Source organism: Natrix helvetica (assembly GCF_964273705.1).
Source record: "Natrix helvetica genome assembly, chromosome: 12".
In the NCBI taxonomy this organism is placed as follows: Eukaryota; Metazoa; Chordata; class Lepidosauria; order Squamata; family Natricidae; genus Natrix; species Natrix helvetica.
In genome coordinates, this window is record NC_138556.1 from 17009717 (window position 1) to 17036411 (window position 26695).

Below are 26695 nucleotides of genomic sequence, written 5' to 3' on the forward strand. Positions count from 1 at the left end.
GATAATGGCCATTCTCTGCATTAAAGTGTATTTCAGTGAAAGTCTTGTCATGTTAAACACACTGAGTTCTTCTGACTTAATACCAGTTTTGGAACTTTGAAAACACTTTCTGTACCCCGTTTAGCGAAAATTCAGGCTTTAAAGGTAAAACTGCAATTTGCATGCATCAAGTTGTTTCAGCTTCCTAAGACAAGAAATGTTCTAATGAAATAGTAAATAAGCTTGAAATACCCATATGTTCTTCTCTTCATAACTAGTCCTCACAACTAGTTCTCAAGATTTCTGTAAGGTTTAGTAAAACAATCTAGAACATCTTGAGGGCTCTGGGTTATCTAACGCAAATAAATGTTGATGAACCATCTCCCTCATTTCCCCCCAAGATTGCAATGGAGTTAAGCAGCTTTTAATTATGTCACTGAAGAAGTGGGTGGGGAAAGAAAACTCTTCCAAGCTGAACAAGTCAAGGCCTGTGAAAATGCCAGCATTCACTACACAAACAGTTTAGTTTTGTCTTTTAGGAGCCATCGGGAAGGTCCTAGATCCAAACGGGAGAAGGCGATTTAAAGCACACGTGGACCCAAATTAGGCCAGTTGGCATCTCCTGAAATGTATCTCTGCTATAATGAATTGCCAGCAGGTGTGATGTGTCCATCCAAGCACGCAACAAGTAACCTTTTCTTCCTGAATCAGAATCATTTCATAGAACTATTACCTACATTCCGACTATGACATTATGTTCTCCAGTATGGCATGGATATAATTTTAATACGATTATGTGATATTAGCAATGTGAGCATCCATAGGGGAAGCAAAGGGGCAAATAAGGAAATTTGAGTCATGATTAGTCCATCACTAATACACTTGTATCCAGTATCAAGCAAATACACAAGCTATGAGGGTTATGTTATAAGGTCATAGCACACGTTTGGTCATTTTCATGTAATATTTATAGATGCCTACAATCAGCACTCAAGACATTATGCTGTTGCTTAATATTCAGGGCATACATTTATTTATATTATTTATAGAGTCTCCTATCTAATTGCATTGACTTTGGGTAGTGTATGAAGATTAAAACCATTACCACTCACGGTGCCTTGCTTAAAACAGCAACCCTCCCAAACCAAAAGCCACATACATGTCTTCCATGCCTTTTACTTTGCCAATTAAAACAATGTGAAAGAGTCATGAGAACTATTTAATGCATCATCTGCATTAAACTAATTATTTTTCATAGAAGAGGAAAGGCACACACATAAAATCTCTTATCTTTTTGTATTCTCTCTTTTTTGTATTTTCTCCATCACACACAGAATCATATAGAAGCATGAAGCTCTACCGAAATCTGTTATTAGTACAGTAGTTCTAAACAACGGTCAGATGATACATCTCCTTTTTATAAGTACAAAAAGAACATTTAATTTATCATTTCTTCTCTTGATCCGTAACAATAGCGCCTGCTTGGTTGGTTTGCTTCTGTCACATGCCCTCCTTTCCTTCATTCTGAGACACATACAGCTTGCCTGCCTCCCACAGATGGTAAGCAAGGAGGGCCAAAATTATTAAATATATAATTAAATCTCAGTTAAAATCCTAATTAGTGCACATTTTATAAGGATTGTAGCTTTCTTCCTTACACCAGATCCAAAAGTATAGCCCTAGTTTAATTGGTGTTTTAGATTAGAATGTGCTTCCATTCCAGTAATGAAACTATAGTAGATTGTTGGCACTGGATTTGCTGCAGTTGGGCATTCTTTCAGGTTCTGGGAATTTTTGACTGTTTTGTAAATATCACGAGAAGGGTTACTATGTTACAGGAAAATGATTAACAAGAGTTGTATTTCTTATTTTGCTGAAAATAGTCTGTTACAAATAATTAACATATAAGCTTCCTGCATAATCAAAATGTCTGGGGATGTAGAAAATTAGAGCTATCAATATAACTTTAGCCATGAATTGGGGGAAAGCAGAATTTTGTGATTCAGGTATTGAATAATGATGATTCTGCAAAGGAAAATTTTCTGCAGCCAAAAGCGTCTGACTTACCTCTAAGCTGTGTCCATTGCTAAGAAGAGAGCTATAAACAAAACAGTTATATAAATATGTAAAGCAGTCTGAATACCAAATTAATTTTATTTGTAACTTAATCACCAAATTAATAACAAAGGAGGGAAAATACAGAAAAGAATAACTGTTAAAATGACGTGGTATCATTTTCCCTATGAATTCTTTTTTCCAGAAATGAATACATAAAATTTAAAAAGTTTATAAATTTATAAATAATCAAAATGAATAGAGAAATTTTATTACTTTATTTGGCCAGTAGATCGTTCGCTTTATTTAAAAATTTCAATTGTTCCAGCAGGGTTCTTGTGGTTTAACATTTTTTCCCCTTTTGACTGTAATCTAGAAATTGAGGTATATTTCCTCATTCCATGTGGATCATAACAGAGATTAAAATCATTGTGCTTAATTATTTGTATTCTACAAAGCAAATTCCTTCCTCCGAGTCCATGCTCTTAGGACTCTCTCAGTGCTGTGCCTGTCTGTCAAAGGACTGGATTGATGTCAGTGACCTTCAGTAAACATTGCAAGAGTTACATACTGAAAGTTGACTGATGCATGAGGTGTTGACAATATGTAAACAATTTGAAAAAGCTGTACTTCTACTTGTAGCAAAACTAGGCAAGCGACCCTACATGCAAAACAATGGGAACAGAAAAGATACTTTGAAATGAATCTATCGCGAAGTGATATGTTGCTTGCTCTGTGTAGCTCAGTGGAAAGGGAACAAATCTATGCATCTAAATGCGCATTCAGAATGTTCTTTGCAGTTAACTGAAGATGCAGGCAGAAATACTGTACTGTGATTCCAGAACTGTGGCACAAAACTGCCAACTAATTTCATTTTGTTTAATCAATTATTTGGAGATTTGAAATCTGCTGCAGGAAAAATTGCCTCCCAAGATAGCCCATGAGATTCTTCTTACACAGAAGTAATTATACTGAAATTATATTTAAAAAGCTGGTTTCGTTTATTACCAACTTTTTAAAGTGCCAAATGCGATGGGGGGGGGGGTGAATGTCTTTAAAAGCAATGAGGAAATTGCAAGGGAAAGGGATTGCTGCCTAGAGAACTTTATTATCTAGTAAGGCACATGATAAGGCAGTGAATGAGGCCTTCTCTTATCTCTCTGCAGGCTCATAGGTATAATCAGGACTGCAGATAGGAGGTGTCAAGATTATTCAGGACTTTGTAAATGTAAATAGGCCTTTAAAGATCAAAATCAACACCTTGGATTATACTCTAAAACAACTGGTCAACCAATGAAAGGAGTAAGTGCAATATCTCCAGCCACTATTTGTGTATTTCAGCTATCCTTTCATATCATATCAAAGAAAAAAAAAGTGAAAGAATGCTATGGGGAGGTCAGTTCAAATTTTTCAGTAAATAGGGCTGTGCAAAAGTGATTCTGGTCAAAGCAGATTCTGCCACATTGTTGAATCAGCTCAACTTTCAAATCAGAAAGTTGTGTTGAATGGTTAAAGGGGATCTAAGGGGATCTAAATCAACTGGGCATTTGAGAGTCCGGTGAATCAATTTCCTATATATAAATTGGTTGTGGAATCGGAATCCAGTGCTAGCATTGATCAAATCCAGATCTTGATTTACGGAAACAATTTTGGAGCATGGCCTGCCTTTGCCCCAGTCCTAGGGAGCTACTTTTAGAGCAGCAGGCGGAACACCAGCTGCTTCCCCCAACCTCCTCTCCCTTATAGGGAAAGGTGGATGACTCAGTACAGAAACCTCCCCCTCCCCAGCCCCCCACTGGCTGGGGGTCTGGCTTCTCTGGAACACATTTTATTTCCACTCTTAATAAGCTTTAAAACAAAGCTATTAGAGTATTGTCTCCGTTTCTGACACTTTATTTTATGGGTTTGTCTCCAATTGGCAATTAAGGCGTACATTTGCCAGGATGTATATATACCCTTAAAAAACAAAGCGTTTTTCCAGTTGAAGAGTTTTGATGAATTTTTTACACACACACACACACACACACAGCATCCTTGTTGCTTTTGTTATTAGGTGGCATGCATGTAGTTCTGACTGCAATGGGAGGGAGCACATATTTGCCGAACAGTTTTTTTAAAACAACAACAACATATGACAGGCAGTAGGAATAGCTTAATAATGTAACCAAAGTATCCCTAAAGTTTTGTTAGTAATTGAGAGTGGATTCTGCTGGAACCTCAAGGTTGGTTGCCTAGGCAAGTATTGACCTTGAAGAACCAAGAGTTGACTTCCTTAGTATATAAGACATAGCAGCATTTTAATACATTCTAACTTATTGTTCAGCTGAAGCCGTATTTTAAGGGATATGTTGGCTATATTGTTTTTTTTCTATTCTGTATCTGGTAGTCAATGCACATTTAGGGAGAATGAAATTTTATGTGTAAATGTAATAATCTTTAGAAGGTGGGGCTTCAGCATTATAGTAAAAATATCTTGGTCTGAAATTGTATAACTATACTAGAAATGAGCATCTGACACTGCCCATAAAGGAGCAGTCCTACAGCAGTGCAAGATTTTAATTTTGAGCACCCTTGGGCATTTATTTTGTTGGTTTGGATGCCATCTAGTGGCTGTGATGTTACTTTAATGCACAAGGAGAACAAAGAGATAAGTAAGTCTTCATAAAGTGTTCCTTTGTCCTGCTTCTTGTTCTATTTGTTACAGTGTTTTAATTCTGCTGCCTAGTTTAATGCTGTACTTGCAAGAGCTTGTGATTTGGGGAAAACATATGTGGCTGTGGAATCTCTTTTTCTACCTTAAGGGTTTCCCCACTTTTAAGATCTTCCCCAAGATGCAAAATAATTTCTAAAAGTTTTCAAGAGATCCTTCATATGGAATATGAAATGTTAAGTTCTAAATCCTGTAGTTATTGTAAGATGTGACCCAATTCAATGTTTGTTGTAATATGCCACAGTTATTATATCAAAATAATGGAGAAACAAAACACATTTTCTTTTGGATCCATGGTATTGCAAGGAAGAGATGATACGATTGGCTAAAAAATTAACACAGCAAAATAGTGTTGCATAATTTAATTAAAGGCTTTATGCATAATTGCTCTTCATTTTTATTCTTTCAATTCCATTGGAATGCTGGGAAATAAATGATAATAAAGGTCCTCCTAACCCTGTTGATTCACAGGATAACTATCTGCAAAGTGAACAGAACCGGAGAATCTGGCAAGCAACACACTGAGCCTTAATAATGGGCTGGGTCTTTGAAAATTGCGGAGAAAAAACATTCCATAAAAAATCCCAGTGCTAGAACAGTCAGCCAGGTGCTCAAAATGTTGCTGATTGTTCCATTCCAAGCCCACCTCTCTTCTGGTCATGTGATTTGTAATAAAGCATACGCCACTAGCCCTGTGGTTTCCACGGTATATCAGAGATGCAACAGATTAGTACACTCGGTCAGATAGAAGAGAATATAGATGCCTCCTGTGGCCAATTCTGATAAAAAGGTTGGAAAGAATCCCAGAAGCCATGATCTGCATTTTCTCTCTCCTTTTCTAATTCAGAATTGTATTGATAGAGATCAGGGTTTTTATTAATATTTGAGAATGACATATTACAAGATGTGCATGCTAATTACGGGGCCGTATGTTTTCTAGTGACACACACTGTTGCGTTCTTCCTTTCTTTTTAAGAATATGGGGCAATGTATACCAAAATCACCTGAAGGTAAGGTTTCTGTGAGACACTTGTTCCATCTTTAAAAAGGGAGAATAACTAGAGGCTTTGTTTTAAATGCCTAGAAACTGCTGCTGCTTTTTCCTACTCTTCTCTAGTATTTGCCTGCCAGGTGGCAAAAGTCATTCTTCAGACTATTGATTATGGTTTCTATGGATTTTTTTTTTTGTATGATACACATGGAAGGTAGATTTTGGAGCAGTGGAGGTCTTTTTAATATCCATAATAATATAAGATTTCTGCATAATATATTTGGAATGCCCTAAATAATACCATTTCTCTCTCTCTCTTTCTCTTATAGAACCTACAGTGAGAACTTTTACTCCGTTTTACTTCCTAGTAGAACCAGTGGACACTCTGTCAGTTAGAGCATCTTCTGTTATACTGAACTGTTCAGCATATTGTGAATCACCTCCAAAAATTGAATGGAGAAAGGATGGGACTTTCTTGAACTTGGTATCAGATGACCGACGGCAATTGCTACCAGATGGATCTTTGTTAATCAACAGCGTTGTCCATTCCAAGCACAATAAACCTGACGAAGGTCATTACCAGTGTGTGGCAACTGTGGAGAGTCTTGGCACCATCGTAAGCAGGACAGCTAAGCTTACAGTTGCAGGTGAAAACCTTATTTGGATAGCTGTTGTGTACATTTTCCAAATCTGAGGTTAATGTTTCGGCAGAAATAAATGCATATTGTGCACTGCAGAAGAACTAGTCTGAGAAGGCAGTCTCGCAAAAAAGTAATGTCTATTTTAAATAAGGGCAGTCCTCAGAGACCATTTCTTACTTTGAAGCATTAGGGCGGTATTTCTCGACTTGGCAATTTTAAGCTGTCTGGACCTCAACTCTCAGAATTCCCTAGCCAGCATGGAGAATGGCTGACTGGGGAATTCTGGGTGTTGAAGTCGACATATCTTGTTGTCATGGTTGAGAAACACTGCTTTAGAGGGTTAACTTTAGGGCAAGTGTTAGGGATAGGGCAAGATATAGTAAATTGGGGGTTGGGGGGTTGCCTCCTAGTCATAAAATCAAGTCCACTCACCTGGTGTCTCAACTTACAACCACTACAACTTATAGCCAGAATAGTAGGCTCACTTTTCATAAACAGGACTAGGTCTGATTTATATTATATATCATTTTGATTTATTCATATTGAGGTTAGTTACAGGTATACATTAAATAGCTTAAATAATCTAGTGCGTGATTCCTGACTCCACCATTTCCTCCCCACTCTATGAAGGTCATTTCCTGATTTTTTTTAAAAAAAATTAAAGTGAAATATAGAACAATGAAAGGTTGGGTGGGCATTGCCTCAGACTTTTCCACATGAAGCAGCTATAGTGTTTTTCCTCCTCAGGGATTTTCCTGCCTGCTGTCATTACAGAATGCCTTGGGTTTGAGCGTACTGCACAGCCCTTTCCCAACCACCACTAGTAAAATACTACTTCATTACTGACAAGTGTGGTCTCCAGCTCTTCTGATAGCCAAGATTCTCATTTAATTTGGGGGATGATCATTTACCTCATGAGATCATTGTTACTGTTCTCTGATTTGTGGATGCTGTCAGGAAAATCAAGAGCCTACTTCTCTTTAGTAGGGAGGGAAAGTAATGAACCTTCATTTTATTCCTTTCCTCATTACTTTGGGGGCTTTGATATCTTCCAGTCAAACAAACATTTCTCAGTCAAATAATTTGGGCGTTTTAGAAGCTGCTAATTTATCAGCTTCAGATTAAACAGTCAGAATATCTTTTAATTGAATATATTGCTTCTCAGCGAATTGGTGCAGCCAAAATTATTTTTATAGTACATTAAACATTTTGAAAGAATGATTAACCGTGAACTGGTTTAAGGCATTAAAAAGCGTTTTCCATCTAGGTGAATTGTTACTTTGATCACCATTTGCCATTATATTTTCCTCTTTCATTTCTTATGGTTTAGAAAAGAGTATAGTGTTAATATGGTTGGTTGCACGATCTGCCAGATGTTTAGGCTAGATTTGACATTTTTATTCACCTATCAAATCCTTCCCAGGGATCTGGGAATGGCAGATGTTGTTGAGATGTTGTTGGGTGGTGTTAAAGGTCTCATCACAAGATGTAAGCTGTTGCAAGTAAAGCTGCTTTTTATCGTTGATTGATGGTGATTTTGTCAGTCCTTATGTTGCTCCAGATGTTTCAGGATTTGCATCCAAGATGCCTATGACTATTGGTACTATCTGTGCTTTCTTTTGCTACAATCTTTCTACCTCTGTTTGCAGGTCTTTGTATTTTGTGATATTTTTGTCTATTCTGCTGCCTCCAGGTATTGTCAGATTTCTTTGTCTTTTTTTAAATCAACAGTTGCTTATTTGGGAGTACTCTGCAGCAGCTGTTTGTCTGCTTGAATTCCAAAGTTCCAAAGTACTTTAGCTTCTTCATTTTCTATGATTGTCTTTTTTTTGTGGCCCTACCACTTCTTGCTTGCAGACCAATTGCATTTCTTGCACATCTTCCAAAGTACCATTGTTGCTTCTTTCTTATGCTGCTGCTTGTAATCAGACTGGGTGATCTTCCTGCAGCAATTAACTAGGTGCTCTTTCCTTCTTTGCAGAGGGCAACATTTGCTGTTTTCTCAACAGACCACTCATCTAAATGTTTGCATTTTTATAACACTAGAATATAATAAGCTTTCCCTGGGATATTACTATAATAATTATGGGATGGCAGCTATGCAGGTTATATATTTTATGCTGTTGTTGTTTATGGACTCACTAATGGAATAAGTTGTAAATACTTGTGTTAGGGACTTGTTTTTGTCCTTTTAAGTCAGTGTTGACTCTTGGCTACTTTCTTTTCTAGCCTCTGCAATTTTCTTTCCAGGTTTTGGGGAAATGTTTGCCATTGCTTGTTTCCTAGGGGGCTGAGAGAGTGACTGGCCCAAGGTCATTCCTTTATATTTTATCATGGCTTTTCTTTTTATGTTTTTCTTTTTAGTTCATGAATTTTTTTAGCTGTACATCACTATTCATCTGACATGCTACTTTCTCCCACCTGATTTTAAACTGTGGTTCCAATTAGGCCCTAATTTAATTAAATATGTGACATGGAGCAGCTGTACAATATCAGTTTCTACTCTCATTATTGGTTATGGCATTCAGAAGTAATTTCTCAGAGGTAAACTAGAATCTATAATAACAACTTGCACTCCCCATGTTCACAAGACACCTGGACAACGAATTCATGAATCTTTTTATGAGTAAAAGAATGCTAGCTTAAAATACTGTTAGAACATCTCAGGGCAAAACGAAAGATGTAGGAATGTACTTGCATTGTTTATTTATTTGTTTGGTTTTTTCATTTTTGTTGTCTTTAGGGCTTCCAAGATTCATTACCCAGCCAGAGTCTGCATCTGTCCATAGAGGAAACCCCATAGTTCTTAACTGTGAAGTTAATGCTGACTTAGCACCGTTCGTCAGGTGGGAGCTGGATCATCAGCCCCTCTTTCTGGACGATCGTGTCCTCAAGTTGCCAAGTGGAACTTTAATTGTCAGCAACGCTACAGATGAGGATGCCGGAACTTACTGTTGTGTTATTGAAATTGGGGGCTCTCCCAAATACAGCGACGAAGCAGAGATTAAAGTTCTTCCAGGTACAGGCACCTGCGCGGAGGGTTTTCCTCTCCTGGTTTCTTTCTTGCGCATCACGAATAGGGTCGTTCAATAGGTGTCAGAAAGTCTAAAAACTTGGTATTCAGACTTGCTAATTTGAAATGGATGCTTCTCTGGGACCGCTAAAAGTCCTTGTAAACATTTATTCTAAAGCAAGGATGTCCAATCTTGGCACCTTTTAAGACCTGGGGATTTCAAGCTGGATGGGGAATAAAGTTGCCAAGGTTGGACACCTCTGTTCTAACAGTTAAAATCTTCTTGCCAGGGGTGAATGAATATTAACAAAACGTTTTATACACCTGTTTTTGCAAGACAGGTGTAGTTTTAGACACTATAGCAAGATAAGGCAGTTATCTATGCCAATTTCAAGATCATTTCTCTAATCCTAATTTGCTGTTAAATGTTTAATTAGAAGCAAGTGAAAAACCAGTTAGAATATTATATTGCCATCCCTTTTCATTTAATTTAACCACCTATTTCCTGATATTATTTGCAGAATCCAACCTTTCTTCAGGCTTGCTTTTTTTGAAACAACCCTTTCCCCTTACCAAAGTGACTGGGCAGAGTGCAGTTTTACCATGTGTTGCTTCAGGCATTCCTGTCCCACTAATCCGATGGACAAGAAAAGAAGAAGAGCTTGCTACCGAAAAGTGAGTTTTTAATTCTGATGTTCTGTGTGAAAGTCACAGAAATTGTTGCTGTTGGGGGACAGCTGGGTAGCAGAAAGAGCCAGCAACTACTGCCCCATATCATGGAAACTGCTAAAAGGAGGGACCTGACAACCCTCAAAATGTTGATGGGTGTGTGTGTCAAATTTGTTTCTGAGTTAAGAAAGCATTGAAATGGCATCAGTAGGGTCACCTTCTTTCAATAATGCATGATGCTAGACTAGGAAAGGGCACAGCTGCTTTAGGGAGCAACTGTCAGGCCCTGGATGAATGGTCTAATGAAAATCTTCTATTTCTTCAAAATGTAGTCCTCACAAGCAGCTCCTCTACAACTGGATCCACTAAAAACTGAAATTAAAGCCGCTACCAAACCCATTATTGGAGGTTTATTATCTCTCTTCCATAAGAGATCTCTTAATTTATATCTTGATTTTTATTTCACATTTTGTCATGGTCCATGCAATCAAATGCCTCATTGCGCTAGACATCTGTCTATCCAGCTTTCCAATCTCTAAGCCACACAACTGTATATACTTGGAAATATTCTCCCCTGCCCCCTTTTTTTCCTCTTAGTATTCAAGCTCTTACAATTATATGTTCCGTGCTTTTTAGCTTTGTTCATTAGAGCTTTTGTTTTAATTATTGTTTTTGTGTCAATTATTAACTCTTCAAACATTCCTAAGCCTTGGATAGTTGCTATGGCAATGTTGAACTTGTATCACCTGTAATAATTAATGCAGCAGATGTTCAACCAGAATATTTTCAGTTGAATATAAGAACTAAAATGGTCTGAGAGGAAAGATGTTAAAAAATATTCTGGCTTCTGAAGAATGTTGTAAATATATTTGAATATTAGTAGCTTGGATTGGTAGTTGGGCTGTTGGTTTCAGCTCCAAGTTTGGCAATTTGGTTGCAAACATTTTATCACCATTCAAGGAGACATCGTCAGTGCGCTTTGACTGGTGTTCGACTGTGCCAAGCTCAGAGCTCAAACCAACAGCCCAATGTTGTAAGTGTTTGTATTTTTTTTTAAAAAAATTGAATCCCTCATACTTAAAAGAAAAATCACTCCAGTAATGTTTCTTGTTTTATACAGTTCTCACAAATTTCTATTCCTGTCTGGGGGAATGCTGAAGATAAATGATATCACCGAAGATGATTCAGGAACATATACTTGCATCGCAGATAGTGGGAATGAAACTATTGAAGCTCGAGCTGACCTTACTGTGCAAGGTATATATATATCTATATGCATATATACATTTTTTTAAAAAAAGAAATCATGCTAATATAGCTGAGGCAGTTGAATTCTTTTAAAAAATCATTGTTTTGTTTAGGAGCAAAAAAAAATGTAGTTATGATTGCTGATCCCAGGTATTGGGAGAGCAGTGTGACTGGCGCAAGAGTATTATCATAGCTTAGAAATGGAATAATAGATCCTTTGCAAATTAAATTTATGACATTTCTATGCAGAGTTGGGAAAGAGCTCAGCTTAAACCACTGGAAAGGTTCCACCTTGAAAGCAGTGCTAGGTATACAGATAAACAGATGGCATGAAGTGGATAAAGGGGCTTAATTTATTATTACTTTGCAAATACAGAGATGGCATTGCTGCCTTGTGGCTTGAAGATGACAAGAACCTTTCTCTCCTAAGAGTGCACTATATTCTTCAATAGAGGCACACATTATTTTCTATAGTAAAGTAGATATCTGCATAAATGTACACAGACAGTGTAGTACATATGCAGGTGGATAACTATTCACCTGTATATGTACCACAAGTCAGTCCTGACTTCTGATGTCTGCATGGACTTTTCTTGGCAACAATTTTTGAAGTGGCTTGTCATTGTTTCCTTCTTAGGAATAAAAGGGGATTGCTTGCCCAAAGTCACCCAGCTGGCTTTGCGCCTAAGCCAGGACTAAAACTCCCCATGCCCTGATATCTGGCCTGGTGCCTACACCAAACTGGCTCTCAAACAACTTTCGACCTCTGTAAATTTCCAACATTCAATTTTAGGGTTCTGTATTAAAAGGTACATTAAGGAAGAGGAAATTGATCTGATCTCCCTTACCAGATTTCCCTTGTATAAATGATCAGAAGGTAGTTTTCCCTTTTATCACTGTAATTCAGGAAGTAACATGAAGACAGATAGATGAAGACAAGGTTATGAGTTCACTTTTCAGCTGGGAATGTCAACCACCGTATTTAGCTCTGCAGGCAATTCCTGAAATTGTATGACGTAAATTACATTGGTTTTTGAGCTTCCCGGCCTGTCAGTGTCAAACATTATTGTTAAAAAAATTCCAACAAGTGGAATTTCTCTTTGTTCTTTTAAAATGAAGATTTAAAATGAACATTTGAAAAATGTAACTGAACTAATAGCATCCCAGATTACTCCTGCAGCCAGAGTATATAGGCTGATTTAAATAATACCTCAGTGCTAAAAAATGGGATTCAATTCCATGTGTGTGCGTGTGTGTGAATTTAGAAGTTGCTATTGCTCTTTATTCATTAAATGAAATGAAATAAAAGCCTTGATATCACATATAGGTGGTTTCTCTGCCTTTTTTTGACACCTGGGAAATCTTAATCTCTAGTGGCAGAATTATTTTCAAAAGCATCCTTGCTATGTTATCAACTGTTCTGGACTTCAAAAGAGTTACAAAATGAAGATATTGACAAATACATACCCAAAGTAACATTGTTCATCAACAGTCTTCTTTGTTTTAATTCTTTACAGATATCATTTAGAATTAATGAATTGCTTTGTTTTTACTTTTATGAAGAAGCGTTATGAAACTTAAAACCAAGATATTAGTGACTGAATCTTTGTGAAAAATTGCTTCTTCAGTAAGAGCTTCCCATCAAATCCTGTGGGACCAAAATATATCCCTGAGTAGTTGATATGTATATACATAAAGTATGTGTAATAGTGATATTGATACTCAAGAGAATTGTATTTGATAGCTTTTAGATTTCAGCTAGGATTTCTTAAAAACTGATTTATAATGTATTAACAAAGCTTTATGCCAGCTGCTGCTTTGTGATAGTTTGCCACTTTTAGAAGATTATATCTGCTACACTGGCAGCATTTTATTTGCTTTCCCTCTTTTAAATTCTGCAACAGTGGGAAATTTTATGTTTCTTTTTTAGCACTTATCTGAAATCATTGGTCCTATAATTAAAATTAAAATTTCTTTGGCTAAAAGCGAAGGGGATGTTTTTAAAAAAATATCTTCTTTTGACTCCGGAACAGCAAATTATCAACAAGTTATGAAATGTAATGGGGCTTGTAGAGGTAGATGTATTGATATACATTACTTCATACACTTCCAACAGTACAGTTCTAAGCATTCATGGTTGTAATATATTTCAGATCTATTTATTTGAATCAGTTCTGGTATTGCTGACTAAAACATCACTTATTTCATAAAAACAGAATTATTCCCTTTACCACTCAGAAAAAGGTCATTTGTGGGTGAGGTTTGAGCATGTGCTTGAGCTTAGACACTCAGAATTGTGTTACGCTCATTTGATCTTGATCTGCTAATTGATATATAAAAAAAATATTGCTGAAAGCTTTAACTGGGATTTCACAAGATAGTTGCCAACGCCAGGCAATATGAAAGTAAGCTGTAAAGCTCGTCTTTGCTTCTCATAAATTATTTGTTTAAAGTATAATTTGGTAATTTAAAAAAAAGCTGTTAAAATTTCCCACAGGCTAACCTTAGTAAAATTGTATTGCTTAATTATTTGTCCTTTACCAATAACCATTCATTTTTTGGAAAGCATCTTAGAACAAAGTTAGATATCTTTGAAATATAAATGAAAAGGTATTGTCCGATCAAGCCATTTTCTGTTTGATCAATAATTAGCCATTGACCTTTCTCTCACTCTGAAGTGCCTCCCACGTTTCTGAAGCAGCCTGCTAATATTTATGCACGCGAATCCATGGATATTGTGTTTGAATGTGATGTGAGCGGAAAGCCAACTCCAACGGTCAAGTGGGTGAAGAACGGAGACGTCGTCATCCCTAGTGACTACTTTAAAATTGTAGTAAGTACATATTTAATAAGACATTTGGTCAGGTGTAATGATCACAAGCTCACACTTAGAAGCCACGGTGGCGCAGTGCTTAAAGTGCAGTACTGCAGACTACTTCTGCTGATTGCAATTTGGCAGTTCGAATCTCACCAGGCTCAAGGTTGACTCAGCCTTCCATTCTTCTGAGGTTGGTTAAAGGAGGACCCAGATTGTTAGGGGCAATATTCTGACTCTGTAAACCTCTTAGAGATGGCTGTAAAGCACTGTAAAACAGTACATAAGTCTAAGTCAGGGGTCTCCAACCTTGGCAACTTTAAGACTTGTGGACTTCAACTCCCAGAATTGTGGACTTCAACTCTGGGAGTTGAAATCCACAAGTCTTAAAGTTGCCAAGGTTGGAGATCCCTGGTCTTATTGCTATTGCTAAAAGAATTCCCAATCGTTTTGGATCACTAGCTTGTTTCCCTAGAAAGTGTAAATGTAAAAATCTTTCCCTTCAAATAACCCAGTCACAAGAGTTTGCACTTAGAGAGTTGGAAGAGCTTTTGGGGTCACATGACTGTTTTCTTCCTCATCTTTAAACTGTATAACTGTTCCAGTTATACAGTTGATGCGAACTGCATCCCAGAGCTAAGCCACCAAAAAAATGTACCAATTCAGTTTTATATTACTTTGCAAGGAATCCTACCATTCATGTTTGCTTTGAAGGTGTGGGGAGTACGATTCTAAGGAGAAAATTTATTCCCCATTGGTTCCCTCATTATAACCAACTTAAAATCCCCAATGGTAGTAAAATGTAGAAAATAAAAGCTAACAACCAGAAGCGTAATAACAGCAAAACTAGAGAAAAGAAAAGGGCGAACTATCTTTAGCTAGAATATAGCAACTGCTTCAGCCACAACCAGAGACTGAAGATTAGCATGTTGGACGATATGGACTAAATTGCTCTCTGTAGATAGCATAGGAAAGAAGGCAATCAGGTTGTTAGTATTAAAACAAGAAATGGTCTTTCAGTTCAGTTGCTTTATGGACATTGGACAGAAAGGGAGCACTGACTTGCCCTTTGCTTGCAAAATATCTTTTCCCGGTGTTGCTGATAGGGCACAGCAGCTACAGGTTGAGCCACCAAAGGGAGATGATCACAAAGCAGCAGGGATACTTTGCAGATTGTGCAATACTCAAATGGCAGAAGTAAATAAATAACGAAGGACTTATTAAATTACTCCTGTCAGCGTTGAATGGTATAAATAAGGGGAGTGAAGATGTTAAAAAAAATGAACAATAAAATAAGGACAAATCAGAATGATAAGGATGGAAAGAGAGTTGTGAAGAAACGTAACAAACACTGAGATTTTTTTATAGCTTTTATTTTCAAAATCCAGAACAATGAGTAGAAGATGTTATAGTGAATGCTGTACGTCTTTTGTTTTTGTTTTTTAAGAATGAGCACAACCTACAAGTTTTGGGTTTGGTGAAATCAGATGAAGGCTTTTATCAGTGTATTGCGGAAAATGATGTGGGAAATATACAGTCTGGAGCCCAGCTGATAATACTGGAACATGGTAAGAAAGTAGAGTCATACATTGTTAAAATATAGGGCAGAATATCGAGCTATATTTTACTCTCCATGGGGCACTGCTCACTCATGGATAGATTGTTCCTACCTATAATTTTTGTTTTTTTCCACCCCATTCAATCATGTCCAGTTCTTTTGGACAATCCACCTCAGTTTTCTTGATAAGGTTTTTCAGAAGTGGTTTGCCATTGCTTCTTTCCTAGGGCTGAGAGATTACCCAGCTGCCATTATGCTTAAGGCGAGACTGGAACTCGTGACCTTGGCCTACAATTAAGACATGCCTTTTTAGCATTCTATTCTTATCAATACTTTTAAAATCTGTCCTATCAGTATGAAATTGATATCAGTTTATTTTTTCTTGATGAGCTGTTTATCCATAGGTTTAGGACAGAAGTTGAAATCTACTTAAGGCTGTCGGTTTAAGGTGATCCATTGGTGTTTTTATAATCGGGGTAATAGTCCATTCTTGCAACTATTTACAAGATAACTCTGAGGCTAAGTTTGTTGAAAAAGCTGCAGAGCTCTGGTATGAGCTATGATATGAACCACATTATGATTTAGCATCATATGTGAAGCCCAAGTGTTCAGAATTGATTTTGACGCTGTAATTCTGAAGATTTCACAGTTCTCAAAAAAATAAATCTGTGTGTGACAGCTAGATTTTAATGACATACCGTAATTGTTTGTTGTTCTTCTTTCCAAGTTCTAATAAACTATGTTAGGGTGTCCTTCCCTCATTGGAAAGACCTGAGCATATATCTTTTATTACTGGTCATGTTCAAAATATTTTCTGCTTTATGTTACTAACAATTGATTTTGCTATCTAATCTAAAATACAGCATCGCTTCTGGTTGGACTGGCAGGAAATGTTGCTTTCCTTTTTTTAATGTTCTTTGTTGACATATTGATGGTGACACACCTTTTTATTATTTGGGCATGATAGTAAAGGATAAAATGACTTCCTTTAAAACAAAACATTTCCCAAATACGGGAGAGTTGTTTTTATTGCACTTTTATGATTTCCTTTAAAAGTTTGCACTGGGAAAAAAAGATTAAAGAAATCATCCCAGTCAAAATCAATAGAACTCATGCATTTGTCAGGGAGCTCAACAGATATACTTTTAATAGCTTCAAAGATCAGGAAAAAAATAAACTCTCCAAAGTTTTAAATAATTAAAATATCCTCATATTGTCCGCACCATTCAAGAATTACAAATATAACATATGGAGTTGGAATGTCTGTCTTGCAGTTGATCAATACAAATTTGCAGTCTGAAACTGTAAAGGCTTGGCAATTTCCATAAACTTCCCATTCCATTACAGCCAAGTTGTGTATAGGCCACAAAAATGTCTCATTGATGTAGTATTTCAACTTCTCTACAGTAATATTCAGTATAAGCGTTACTATTCATCTCTTTAATTTTTCCATCTTTTGTTTTTCCCCCTTTCAATTCTCTCTCCCTTTCTCCCCTCTTCCCTTGTTCTAGAATTCATCTTTTATTCATCATTATGCCAAACCATTTTATATACTCTCTACATCTGTCAAGGCACTTGAGTTGCCTCTGAAATTTATTCCAACGCATAAATAATACTGTATCAATTAATGATTGCCTCCAGTTAATATTGAAAAATGACACTGCTTAAAGAAGATAAAAGAAGAGATAACTTAAAGGCTTTTTTGTTAACATGTAAAGGATCCTGTTCTAATTATTGTTCTTCAGTATGACTGTACAAGGCAGAATATCATTGGCCAATGTTGGGGAACAAAATAACCATTCTGTTTTAGAATGGATGATCATATTATGGAATTTAGTTATAATGACTTTGCTAATGAGTTTTTAGTAGATTTAATGAAGAGGGATATAATATGCAATTTTAAAGTTTTTTTAATTGAATATTCTTCTTTGTTCAGAGCAATTAATTAAAATATAATTGTTGCATTAAAAAGAAATACCATTTGAAATTAGCATGACCATTTTACTATGACATTTCATATAGTGGGTATTTGAGATCAGTAAAAAAGGAAATGCCCAAATGAAAAATTACATAATTTACCAATATTTTAAAAAGTTTTACAGTGCTACCTTACCTTGAATGTTCTGCATTTCTGTCCTAGTTCTGCTAAGGACAGATACCATAATCCTCCATGCATTTGACTCCAGATTTGAACAGATGGTTTTCTAAAAATTAACGGTTACCCCATAACCAGACTTAATTTTCAGAAACTAATGTTTTAATGATGAAATGATTCTTTATATGTAATTTTCATCCTACCCTTCCTTCTCACTTTCATTATAATGGAGATTTTTTGATTGCTTCTCCAATAGTGATGTCTCCTTGATATTTCCCATTAGTTTTCAGTAGTTACCTTTTTGCCTGCATGCATGCCAACCTTCCGTTTAATGGCCTTTTTTGTGTGTTCATTTTGTTTTGTTTTCCATCGTGGTTTTGTTTATTTCTTTTATTTTGTTTTCTTTTCTGTTTTCTCCTTAAATCGTCGTGATGTTTGCCCTTCATATTCCCCAATGTTTGCACATGACAAGATGTTGCCATCCCAACATTACCTCCCACTTCACTGACCAGTGCCACTACTGACCATCTAGCACCAGCTACAACTGGACCTTTGCCTTCTGCCCCTCGAGATGTGGTGGCGTCTCTTGTATCTACTCGTTTCATCAAGCTAACATGGAGGACCCCTGCATCTGATCCACAGGGAGACAATCTTACCTACTCGGTGTTCTACGCTAAGGAAATGAGTAACAGGTGTGCTTATTTAAATATTGCTAAACTGGGAGCCTTTAGGAGTATTGACCCATAGCTGAAAAATAAGAGTTGGGCTGATAGGCAAAGCATCACAGCCTCTCTTTTTAGTACATATTAAGACCAAAGTTTAATCATTAAAATAACCAGAACTAGATAATTAGTTTAGATGATTTCACAAAATTGTTCCAGACTTTCATGATGCCAAAACATCAAGCTATGCCAAAGACATAGAACTTTAATGGAAGATGCCATCAGATTCCACTGGTTCAAAGATTGCATAAATACTTCCAGTCATGACTGTCCAAGCTTATACAATATATGCTGTTCTGCCAATAATTACTTGCTTCATTTTTTTCTATTCATCTTTTCTGTGGCAATTCTTCTAACAGTCTGGACTTCTAGCTTATAGATCCTGATTTTTTAAAAAACATCGTAGTGCTTTTTTAGCAGGTCATGTTCTACCAATTTCTCACTGAAAGGCATCTTTTGTTATGGTTATATTAAAAGTTGGGTATCAATTGCTTGAAGGCTATGGTGGCCACAGATGAGTTTATTTTATATCATCTAGTACTCCACAGTAATTCAATGAAGTTTATCACAGTTGCATCTTTTATAATGCATATTACAGCATCCCAATTGATTGTCCTAGATTAAATCAAAACAGCAGTAGTACAATTCATGTTATCCATAATTGATGATTTCACTCTAATATAAAACAACAATGATTCTGTCCTAATAAGTTTTGCATGCCAATTTCCATTCCCAACTCCCTCTCCCTCTCTCTTTTGTAAAGGGAGCGTGTTGAAAACACAAGTCATCCTGGGGAAATGCAAGTGACAATCCAAAGCCTGATGCCTGAAACAGTATATATTTTCAGAGTGGTAGCCCAAAACAGACATGGACCTGGGGAGAGTTCGGTACCATTGAAAGTAGCCACACAACCTGAGGGTAAGCATTAAACATTGGTCATTTGCTTCTTATGTTGCCCTTTTTAACATTTTGTGGTTAATATTTTTTATTATTTTGTAATACGCCCTGCTTATTATTTAGTTCAGCTTCCTGGTCCAGCCCCCAACATCCGTGCGTATGCCACCTCTCCCACGTCAATCACTGTTACTTGGGGTACACCCTTATCGGGCAATGGCGAGATCCAGAACTACAAACTGTATTACATGGAGAAGGGAACGGAGAACGAACAGGTGAGAGACCTGTATGTTAAGAAAGCAGTTTTTATATTTGCATATGATGATTATGGGATATAATTCTTGAATCTGTTTATCATTTTTCTGCTCCTAATAGCTAAGACCTAAAAAAAAAACCACAGTTAGGTCAGAATATCTCATCAAGAAAAGTGTGATCTTTAGGAATGCCCCTGTCCTCTGAATTGTTGCTTGCAGATATATGAAGAGATGACTTTTTCCTGGTGGAATAACTTTCTGAGGAATTTTCACATATATTAAAATTGATATTGACTTTTGTCAGTACTTCCTTCTATTTTGGAACGTATTAGTGCAAAACTATAGAAGCATCCATTTACTCAAAAACCGTGCCTTTGTTACCCTGACTGGTTAGGAAGCTTTGCTTTGATTTTAAATAGATTATTTTGTCCTCAATTGTATTGTATTTTGATGTGAACACAGGATAACAGAGAGAGAGAGACAGAGAGAAATCTCCAGAACCAGAAATGAGCAAATATTCAAGTATAACCATAATTTCAGCCTCATGTGGACTTTGCATATTTAATAAATTATCAAGCCCAAATTATGATTTATACATCATGTTTTTCATCTTTTTAAATAGGACATTGATGTTGGAGGTCTTTCCTATACAATAATTGGTTTGAGAAAATATACAGAGTATAGCTTCAGAGTTGTGGCCTACAATAAACATGGTCCAGGTGTGTCTACTCAAGACGTTGTCATTCGTACACTGTCAGATGGTAAGTGTTTTCTAATTGTAGAAAGAATTCCTATGTATTTATTTGCATTTTATATATAACCAATTTGGTTTGGCTTCTTCATACTATATAGATCTAAATAGGAAGTTGTGCTGAAATCTTTTGGGAAAAATGGTTTCTTGGGCTTTTCCCTTGAATTTTCTATATTTTATTATTTTGCCTTCTATTTTTGGCAAGTATCTTAAGAGAGACTCCCCCCCTCTCTGTGTGTATACATATATCTTTGCTTCTATCAACATAAGACATTATCTTGGCAAATCTTTGTAGATATTACTCTGAAAATTTACACACACAGATAAATATTCAGTGAAATTGGGAGATCATGATAAAATCCACTTGCTTTTAAACTGGAAGAGCTATAATTCATTTTTAATTTACACTGGGGATAGAGTGCTCCCTGAGCAATGTTCAATTTTGAACCATATTTGAATAACTTCTTTTAATGTTTCTAGTTCCCAGTGCTGCACCCCAGAATCTAACACTAGAAGTGCAAAACTCCAAGGTAAGATACTTCTCTCTTTAGACATGGATGAAGCATCAGATTTTCTTCCTTAGATCTTGAATATATGATGAATCCACTATAGTTTATAAACTCCCCCCCCCCCCCAAAGAGTCGACGACTTGATAAATTCTCAATTTGCATGCTTAAAAGCTGCAGTAAACATTAACTGTACTAGCCCAGTGTGCAAATAGTGAAGATTTCCCAATGGTGAAGAGTCACGTTAATGTTTCAAAGTAACTTGTGGAAATTATTGACACTTATATACATACAATATTATTTGCAAGTTACACGGTTGGGCTATTTCCAGGTACATAATTTGTAATGTCAGAGATATTAAGTTCATATATAATATTTCTAAGCATGTGTAAATTATTTCTTGGACCAGTATAATGGAGATTAATGAAGCATGACAATTAGCCTAATTTAATTTAGAGAATATGATTGATAATGCTGTTTAACTTCCCACAGAGCATTGTGATGCATTGGCAGCCTCCTCCCACAGGAACACATAATGGGCAAATTACTGGCTATAAGATTCGGTACCGAAAAGTGATTCGCAAAAGTGATGTCACCGAAATCATTGTGGGGACACAGCTTTCACAGATGATTGAAGGTGAATAGGTTGGAATTCCCAATCTAATAATAACCTAAACCAACTGCAAGCTTCTTATTTTAGGAAAAGAAAAGGGTCTATTATAAAAATAACCTCCTCTGTCCTTGTAATATTTCTTTTGCTCTGGGAAGTCTTCTTAGTTTTAGTTTGTGGGTTTATCACAGATTCTGCTTTTTCAGTCAAGCCATCCTAAAGATTGGCGGGTGATTCTTATTTCTCAGGAAGCCTCTCTTTAGTTCTGCTTTCTCTGTCCTTGAAATAAGGGCTGACCCATCTAGTAATGTCCCCGTAAATCAGATTTATCGGATAAGAGTATTTTAATTCACATTTTAAATTGATTTGTTATGCCTTTGTCTAGGTGTTTTGTTTTCATAGAAAATGTTAAGACCACCCGCTGTGGAAATAAATAAAACGAGTACATCATTTGAAACTCTTAGTCCTTCTATTTGCTGAAGGAAAATTACATATTCCTTTGCCACTAACACACAGGAAAGGTCATTGCAGTGTGTCGGTCCTCTCATGCTTGACAGATAATAATTTCTGTCAACTGAATCTCTTGGAGCCTTACAGCAAATGTTGTTGATTTGTCCTGCTTAGCTGTGGGTTATGCTCCAGCAACCATCAGGAAGATGAAGGGCCAAAAAATAAAGTATTTGTTTAACTAGATCTGTGTCAGCCGTGAATCAAATTATAACTTCGAAATAATAATCACTTGAAGATACTCATTGGGGCACTTCGAAGAAACAGGATAATGGAACTATTGCTATTCTAATCAGAAGCAGAAAGTTTGCTTGCAATTAATATTGAATATTGTATTCAGTATGATGTGTTCTATACTAGGTTTGGAACGAGGGACCGAGTACAGCTTCCGAGTGGCTGCCTTAACAGTCAATGGCACAGGAACAGCTACGGATTGGATATCAGCAGAAACATTTGAGAGCGACCTTGATGGTATGGATACCAAGCACATGTGTTACGAACGTGAAAGCTTCCTAAGAAAATACAGAAATCTTTTCATTCCTTCGTCAAAGGCACATTCAGTAGTCCTGACATTAGCATTGGCTCCTTAGTCTGGTCTACTTTATAAGGCTGAGAAATTATTTTATTTTATAGTTTGGTGCTGCTAATCTCCCCTATAAGGAGACTGTGAGGATGGAATCATCTAAATAACTCAGTGACATCTCTTAAAAGTAAATACTTTTAGGTTTATTGTTTCTTGTCTTAACATATTTAAATAATAAGTTCTCTTCTTTTTAGAAACTCGAGTTCCAGAAGTGCCAAGTTCGTTGCAGGTCCGTCCACTAGTAACCGGTATTGTTGTCAGCTGGACCCCACCGGAAAACCAGAACATTGTGGTCAGAGGCTACGCCATAGGGTATGGCGTTGGCAGTCCCCATGCTCAGACCATCAAGGTGGATTATAAGCAACGATACTACACTATTGAAAATTTGGGTAATTACACAAGATTTTAATCTGATAGTTTGCTAAATAACAATATAGCAATAGCACTTAGAGTTATATACCGCTTCACAGGGCTTTCCAGCCCTCTCTAAGCGGTTTACAGAGTCAGCCTCTTGCCCCACAACAATCTGGGTCCTCATTTTACCCATCTCGGAAGGATGGAAGGCTGAGTCCACCCTGAGCCTGGTGGGATTCGAACTGCCAAATTGCAGTCACCGGCAGTCATGAGGAATAGCCTGAAGTATTGCGCTCTAACCACTGCACCACCACAGCTCATCTGTATAAAATCTCATCTATATAAAATATAAAAGCAATGCTGATCAAAGTGCTTGCTTCTTATGTCCTCATTGGTATCAAAAGTGTTTGATTTCTATATTCACTCTAGATTTCATGATGTTTGGAAATAATAGCAAAATGGATGTTCTTTCATTCTTGTTGTAGTGCCTGAGTTAATATGATAAAGCTAAGGACATTTGATATGAATCTTGAACTATCTCGGAAAAGAGATGTTTCTGTAGCGCTAAAGAAATCTTGTGTTTAATACATACTAATATACTTACTTTTTTTCCAGATCCCAGTTCCCATTATGTGATAACTTTGAAAGCATATAACAACGTTGGTGAAGGAATCCCTCTTTATGAGAGTGCTGTGACTAGAGCCTATACAGGTAAAGATGGGAATAGCCCAGATGGTTTAGTCAAAAAATATATTGGAATACAAACTGTTTCTAGTTTGCTGGTGGCTTGTTTCTTTGTTCCGTGTTCAGAGATAATTTGCTGAACTGTCTTCTGAACAATGACTTTGAAATCTGGATCAGCGATTTGGTTAATTTGGGACATTGATTATACATTCTTAAATTTGTTTGCTGATCTTCCCAATCTACAGTATTATAATTGTAAGCATGTTGGTATAAATATATGTCAGTCAATAGCATGTCATGTTTTTCAGCACTGTATGTTTTTATCATTCTTTAAACTAAATGACCAGTTGGATAAAAAAAAAACGTTTAAACATTGTAGAGAGATCAATCAATCAATCAGAATACAGCTGGACCTTAGAGGTCTTCTAGCCCAACTCCCTGCTCAAGCAGGAGTCCCTATACAATTTGAGACAAGTGGCTGTCAAATCTCTTCTTAAAAACCTCCAGTGATGAAGCACCCACAACTTCTGAAGGCAAGGCATTCCACTGGTTGATTGTTCTCACTGTTAGGAAAGGTTGCTTCTCTCCTTGATTAGTTCCCATCCATTGTTTCTTGTCCTGCCTTCTGGTGCTTTGGAAAATAAGTAGTTTGAAAGAAAACACCGATTTTGTATTATTGGACTGGTTGTTGGTTTTGTTTTGGTTTTTTTCCCCTAGATCCTAGTTGTTCTTATACAGCTTGGAGATATGCACTTTCCTTTTAATACTAAGCAGTAATACTGTACTTCTCTATCATTGTCTCTGTGGGATGCTAATTCTACCTTGATTTTTCAGTTGGAATAAATTAACGTTTCAATGCAACTATAATACTGTATATCCTAATTAGTAAAATTTTTCAAATGAATACTGAAGATTTGAAAGTCATTGTCCTTTTTATCTTCGATAACCTACTTAAATGCTAAGTCCTGTAGAATCTGCTGGTGCTGGGTTTTTTTAAGAGGAAGCAAAATAATCGCTGAGAACTTGTTTTGCTGGTGCCTTGTTGCCTATTAACTCTGGCTTTTCTCTCTTTTTCTCCACTCCTCCACTCCTCACCTCTCATTTCATTGTATTGCCCTGCATTCCACCCTTTTGTTCCTATTCATGTATAACGCCACCTTTCTTTTTTATTGCAATACCCCACATTTTACCCATCAATTCTTTAGACACTTCTGAAGTTGATTTATTTGTTGTTAATGCTCCATACACTCCAGTGCCAGACCCCTCCCCCATGATGCCACCTGTGGGAGTTCAGGCTTCCATCCTGAGCCATGACACCATTCGTATCACCTGGGCAGACAACTCTCTGCCAAAGAATCAGAAGGTTTCGGATGCCCGTTACTACACCGTCCGCTGGAAAACCAACATTCCTGCAAACACAAAGTACAAGGTGAGAAAAATGGTAGATTTAGAGGAATTTTGTCCAAACCTTCTGCAATTAAAAAAAGAGATTCAATGTGTGTTTCCATGAGGGAGCAGGAATAGCAATAGCACTTAGACTTATAACCCGCTTCACAGTGCTTTTACAGCCCTCTCTAAGCCGTTTACAGAGTCAGCCTCTTGTCCCCCAACAATCTGGGTCCTCATTGGACCCACCTTGGAAGGATGGAAGGCTGAGTCAACATTGAACCGGTCAGGATCAAACTCTAGACTGTGGGCAGAGTTAACCTGCAATGCTGCTGGGAGAGAGGGAGGGAGGGAGGGAAAGAAGCAAGGAAGGCGGGAAGGAAGGAAGGAAGGAAGATCGATAGATAGATAGATAGATAGATAGATAGATAGATAGATAGATAGATAGATATAGAGAGAGATAGCTATAGCACTTAGCCTTATATACCACTTTATAGTGCTTTTACAGCCCTCTCTAAGCGGTTTACAGAGTCAGCCTCTTTGCCCCCAACAATCTGGGTCCTCATTTTACCCACCTCGGATTGATGGAAGGCTGAGTCAACCTTGAGCCGGTGAGATTTGAACTGCAGCTAGTAGTCAGCTGAAGTAGCCTGCATGCTGCACTCTAACCACTGCACCCCCTCGGCTCATAGGAATGAAATATTTACATTTTTATGTTCTAATTTTCAATAGACAGCAAACACAACTACCTTAAGCTTCTTGGTCACTGGCTTAAAACCAAACACGTTATATGAATTCTCTGTCATGGTGACTAAAGGCCGAAGATCAAGCACCTGGAGCATGACAGCACATGGCACTACTTTTGAGCAAGGTATTGGCCACCTGCGATGCCTTTTTTTAAAGGATTATATTGTTACTTCTCTTGCTTTAACTTTTTTTAAAATAGAAAACACGCTGCTGAAGTTCTGTGTCAGTTTAATTTAAATTTTCTTGCAGTTCCAACTTCTCCGCCAAAAGATGTAACAGTGGTCAGCAAAGAAGGAAAGCCGAGAACTATCATCGTCAACTGGCAACCTCCATCTGAAGCCAATGGCAAAATTACAGGTGAAATGTCTTTTGGATAAAATACAGAGATGATGTGGTTGCAACCACACGAGAAGGAAGATATTAATTACATTGGATGCAGCTTTTTATTGATTGTAATATTTGCATTTTTTTTTTATGGCAAAAGGGATGATTCAGTAGATCCACAAGAAACACAACAGTGTGTACGCATTTGTCACTTGCCTGTCCAGATGCCTTGGATTTCATTTCAGAAAGATACTTGAGAAGATGTAAAGTGCTTGTCTCCAACTTCTTAAGTAGCTTCCCACCACTCCAGGCAGAGTTGCACAACAGCTGTGGAGAGCAGCTGCCCAGTGTAGGAAAAGAAGCAGCTACTTGACAGAGTTGCAAAGAGATGCTATATTTGTGCCCTTGGGTGCTCTGAACCGCTTTGGGGGATTGAATGGGAAGGACTCTACAGCCTTACTACATATGTTTACAAACTCTTACACACTCAAAATCTGCCGGTTTAAGCAACATCTGGAAGAAGGCATACACGTGGATGAGACCTGGGCTAAAAGAAAATCAATGGATGGGGAGGGATGGTCTCACCCTCATCACACACA

At 37.1% G+C, this 26695-nt stretch overlaps 2 protein-coding genes across 4 annotated transcripts in view; both read left to right on the forward strand.

Annotated features, from left to right (window-relative positions):
* The window catches only part of BBS4 (Bardet-Biedl syndrome 4), a 303820-nt gene that overhangs the window by 148741 nt on the left and 128384 nt on the right, over positions 1 to 26695 (forward strand). The window lies entirely within an intron of this gene.
* NEO1 (neogenin 1) overlaps positions 1 to 26695 on the forward strand; it is a 59753-nt gene that overhangs the window by 17771 nt on the left and 15287 nt on the right. For 2 of the 3 annotated variants that reach the window (XR_014176344.1, XM_081964601.1), the window contains exons 2-19: positions 6065 to 6382; positions 9120 to 9395; positions 9911 to 10064; positions 11179 to 11315; positions 13985 to 14139; positions 15569 to 15689; positions 18247 to 18466; positions 19260 to 19414; positions 19517 to 19665; positions 20267 to 20405; positions 20876 to 20925; positions 21394 to 21538; positions 22379 to 22489; positions 22796 to 22990; positions 23571 to 23666; positions 24893 to 25068; positions 25758 to 25896; positions 26022 to 26129. Coding sequence is in view for 2 of the 3 variants with exons in the window: in XM_081964601.1 (XP_081820727.1) it covers positions 6065 to 6382; positions 9120 to 9395; positions 9911 to 10064; positions 11179 to 11315; positions 13985 to 14139; positions 15569 to 15689; positions 18247 to 18466; positions 19260 to 19414; positions 19517 to 19665; positions 20267 to 20405; positions 20876 to 20925; positions 21394 to 21538; positions 22379 to 22489; positions 22796 to 22990; positions 23571 to 23666; positions 24893 to 25068; positions 25758 to 25896; positions 26022 to 26129 (2844 nt within the window). In the remaining variant the exon portion in view is untranslated. The remainder of the gene's footprint in view (positions 1 to 6064; positions 6383 to 9119; positions 9396 to 9910; positions 10065 to 11178; positions 11316 to 13984; positions 14140 to 15568; positions 15690 to 18246; positions 18467 to 19259; positions 19415 to 19516; positions 19666 to 20266; positions 20406 to 20875; positions 20926 to 21393; positions 21539 to 22378; positions 22490 to 22795; positions 22991 to 23570; positions 23667 to 24892; positions 25069 to 25757; positions 25897 to 26021; positions 26130 to 26695) is intronic. The other variant, XM_081964602.1, reaches the window with a different exon arrangement.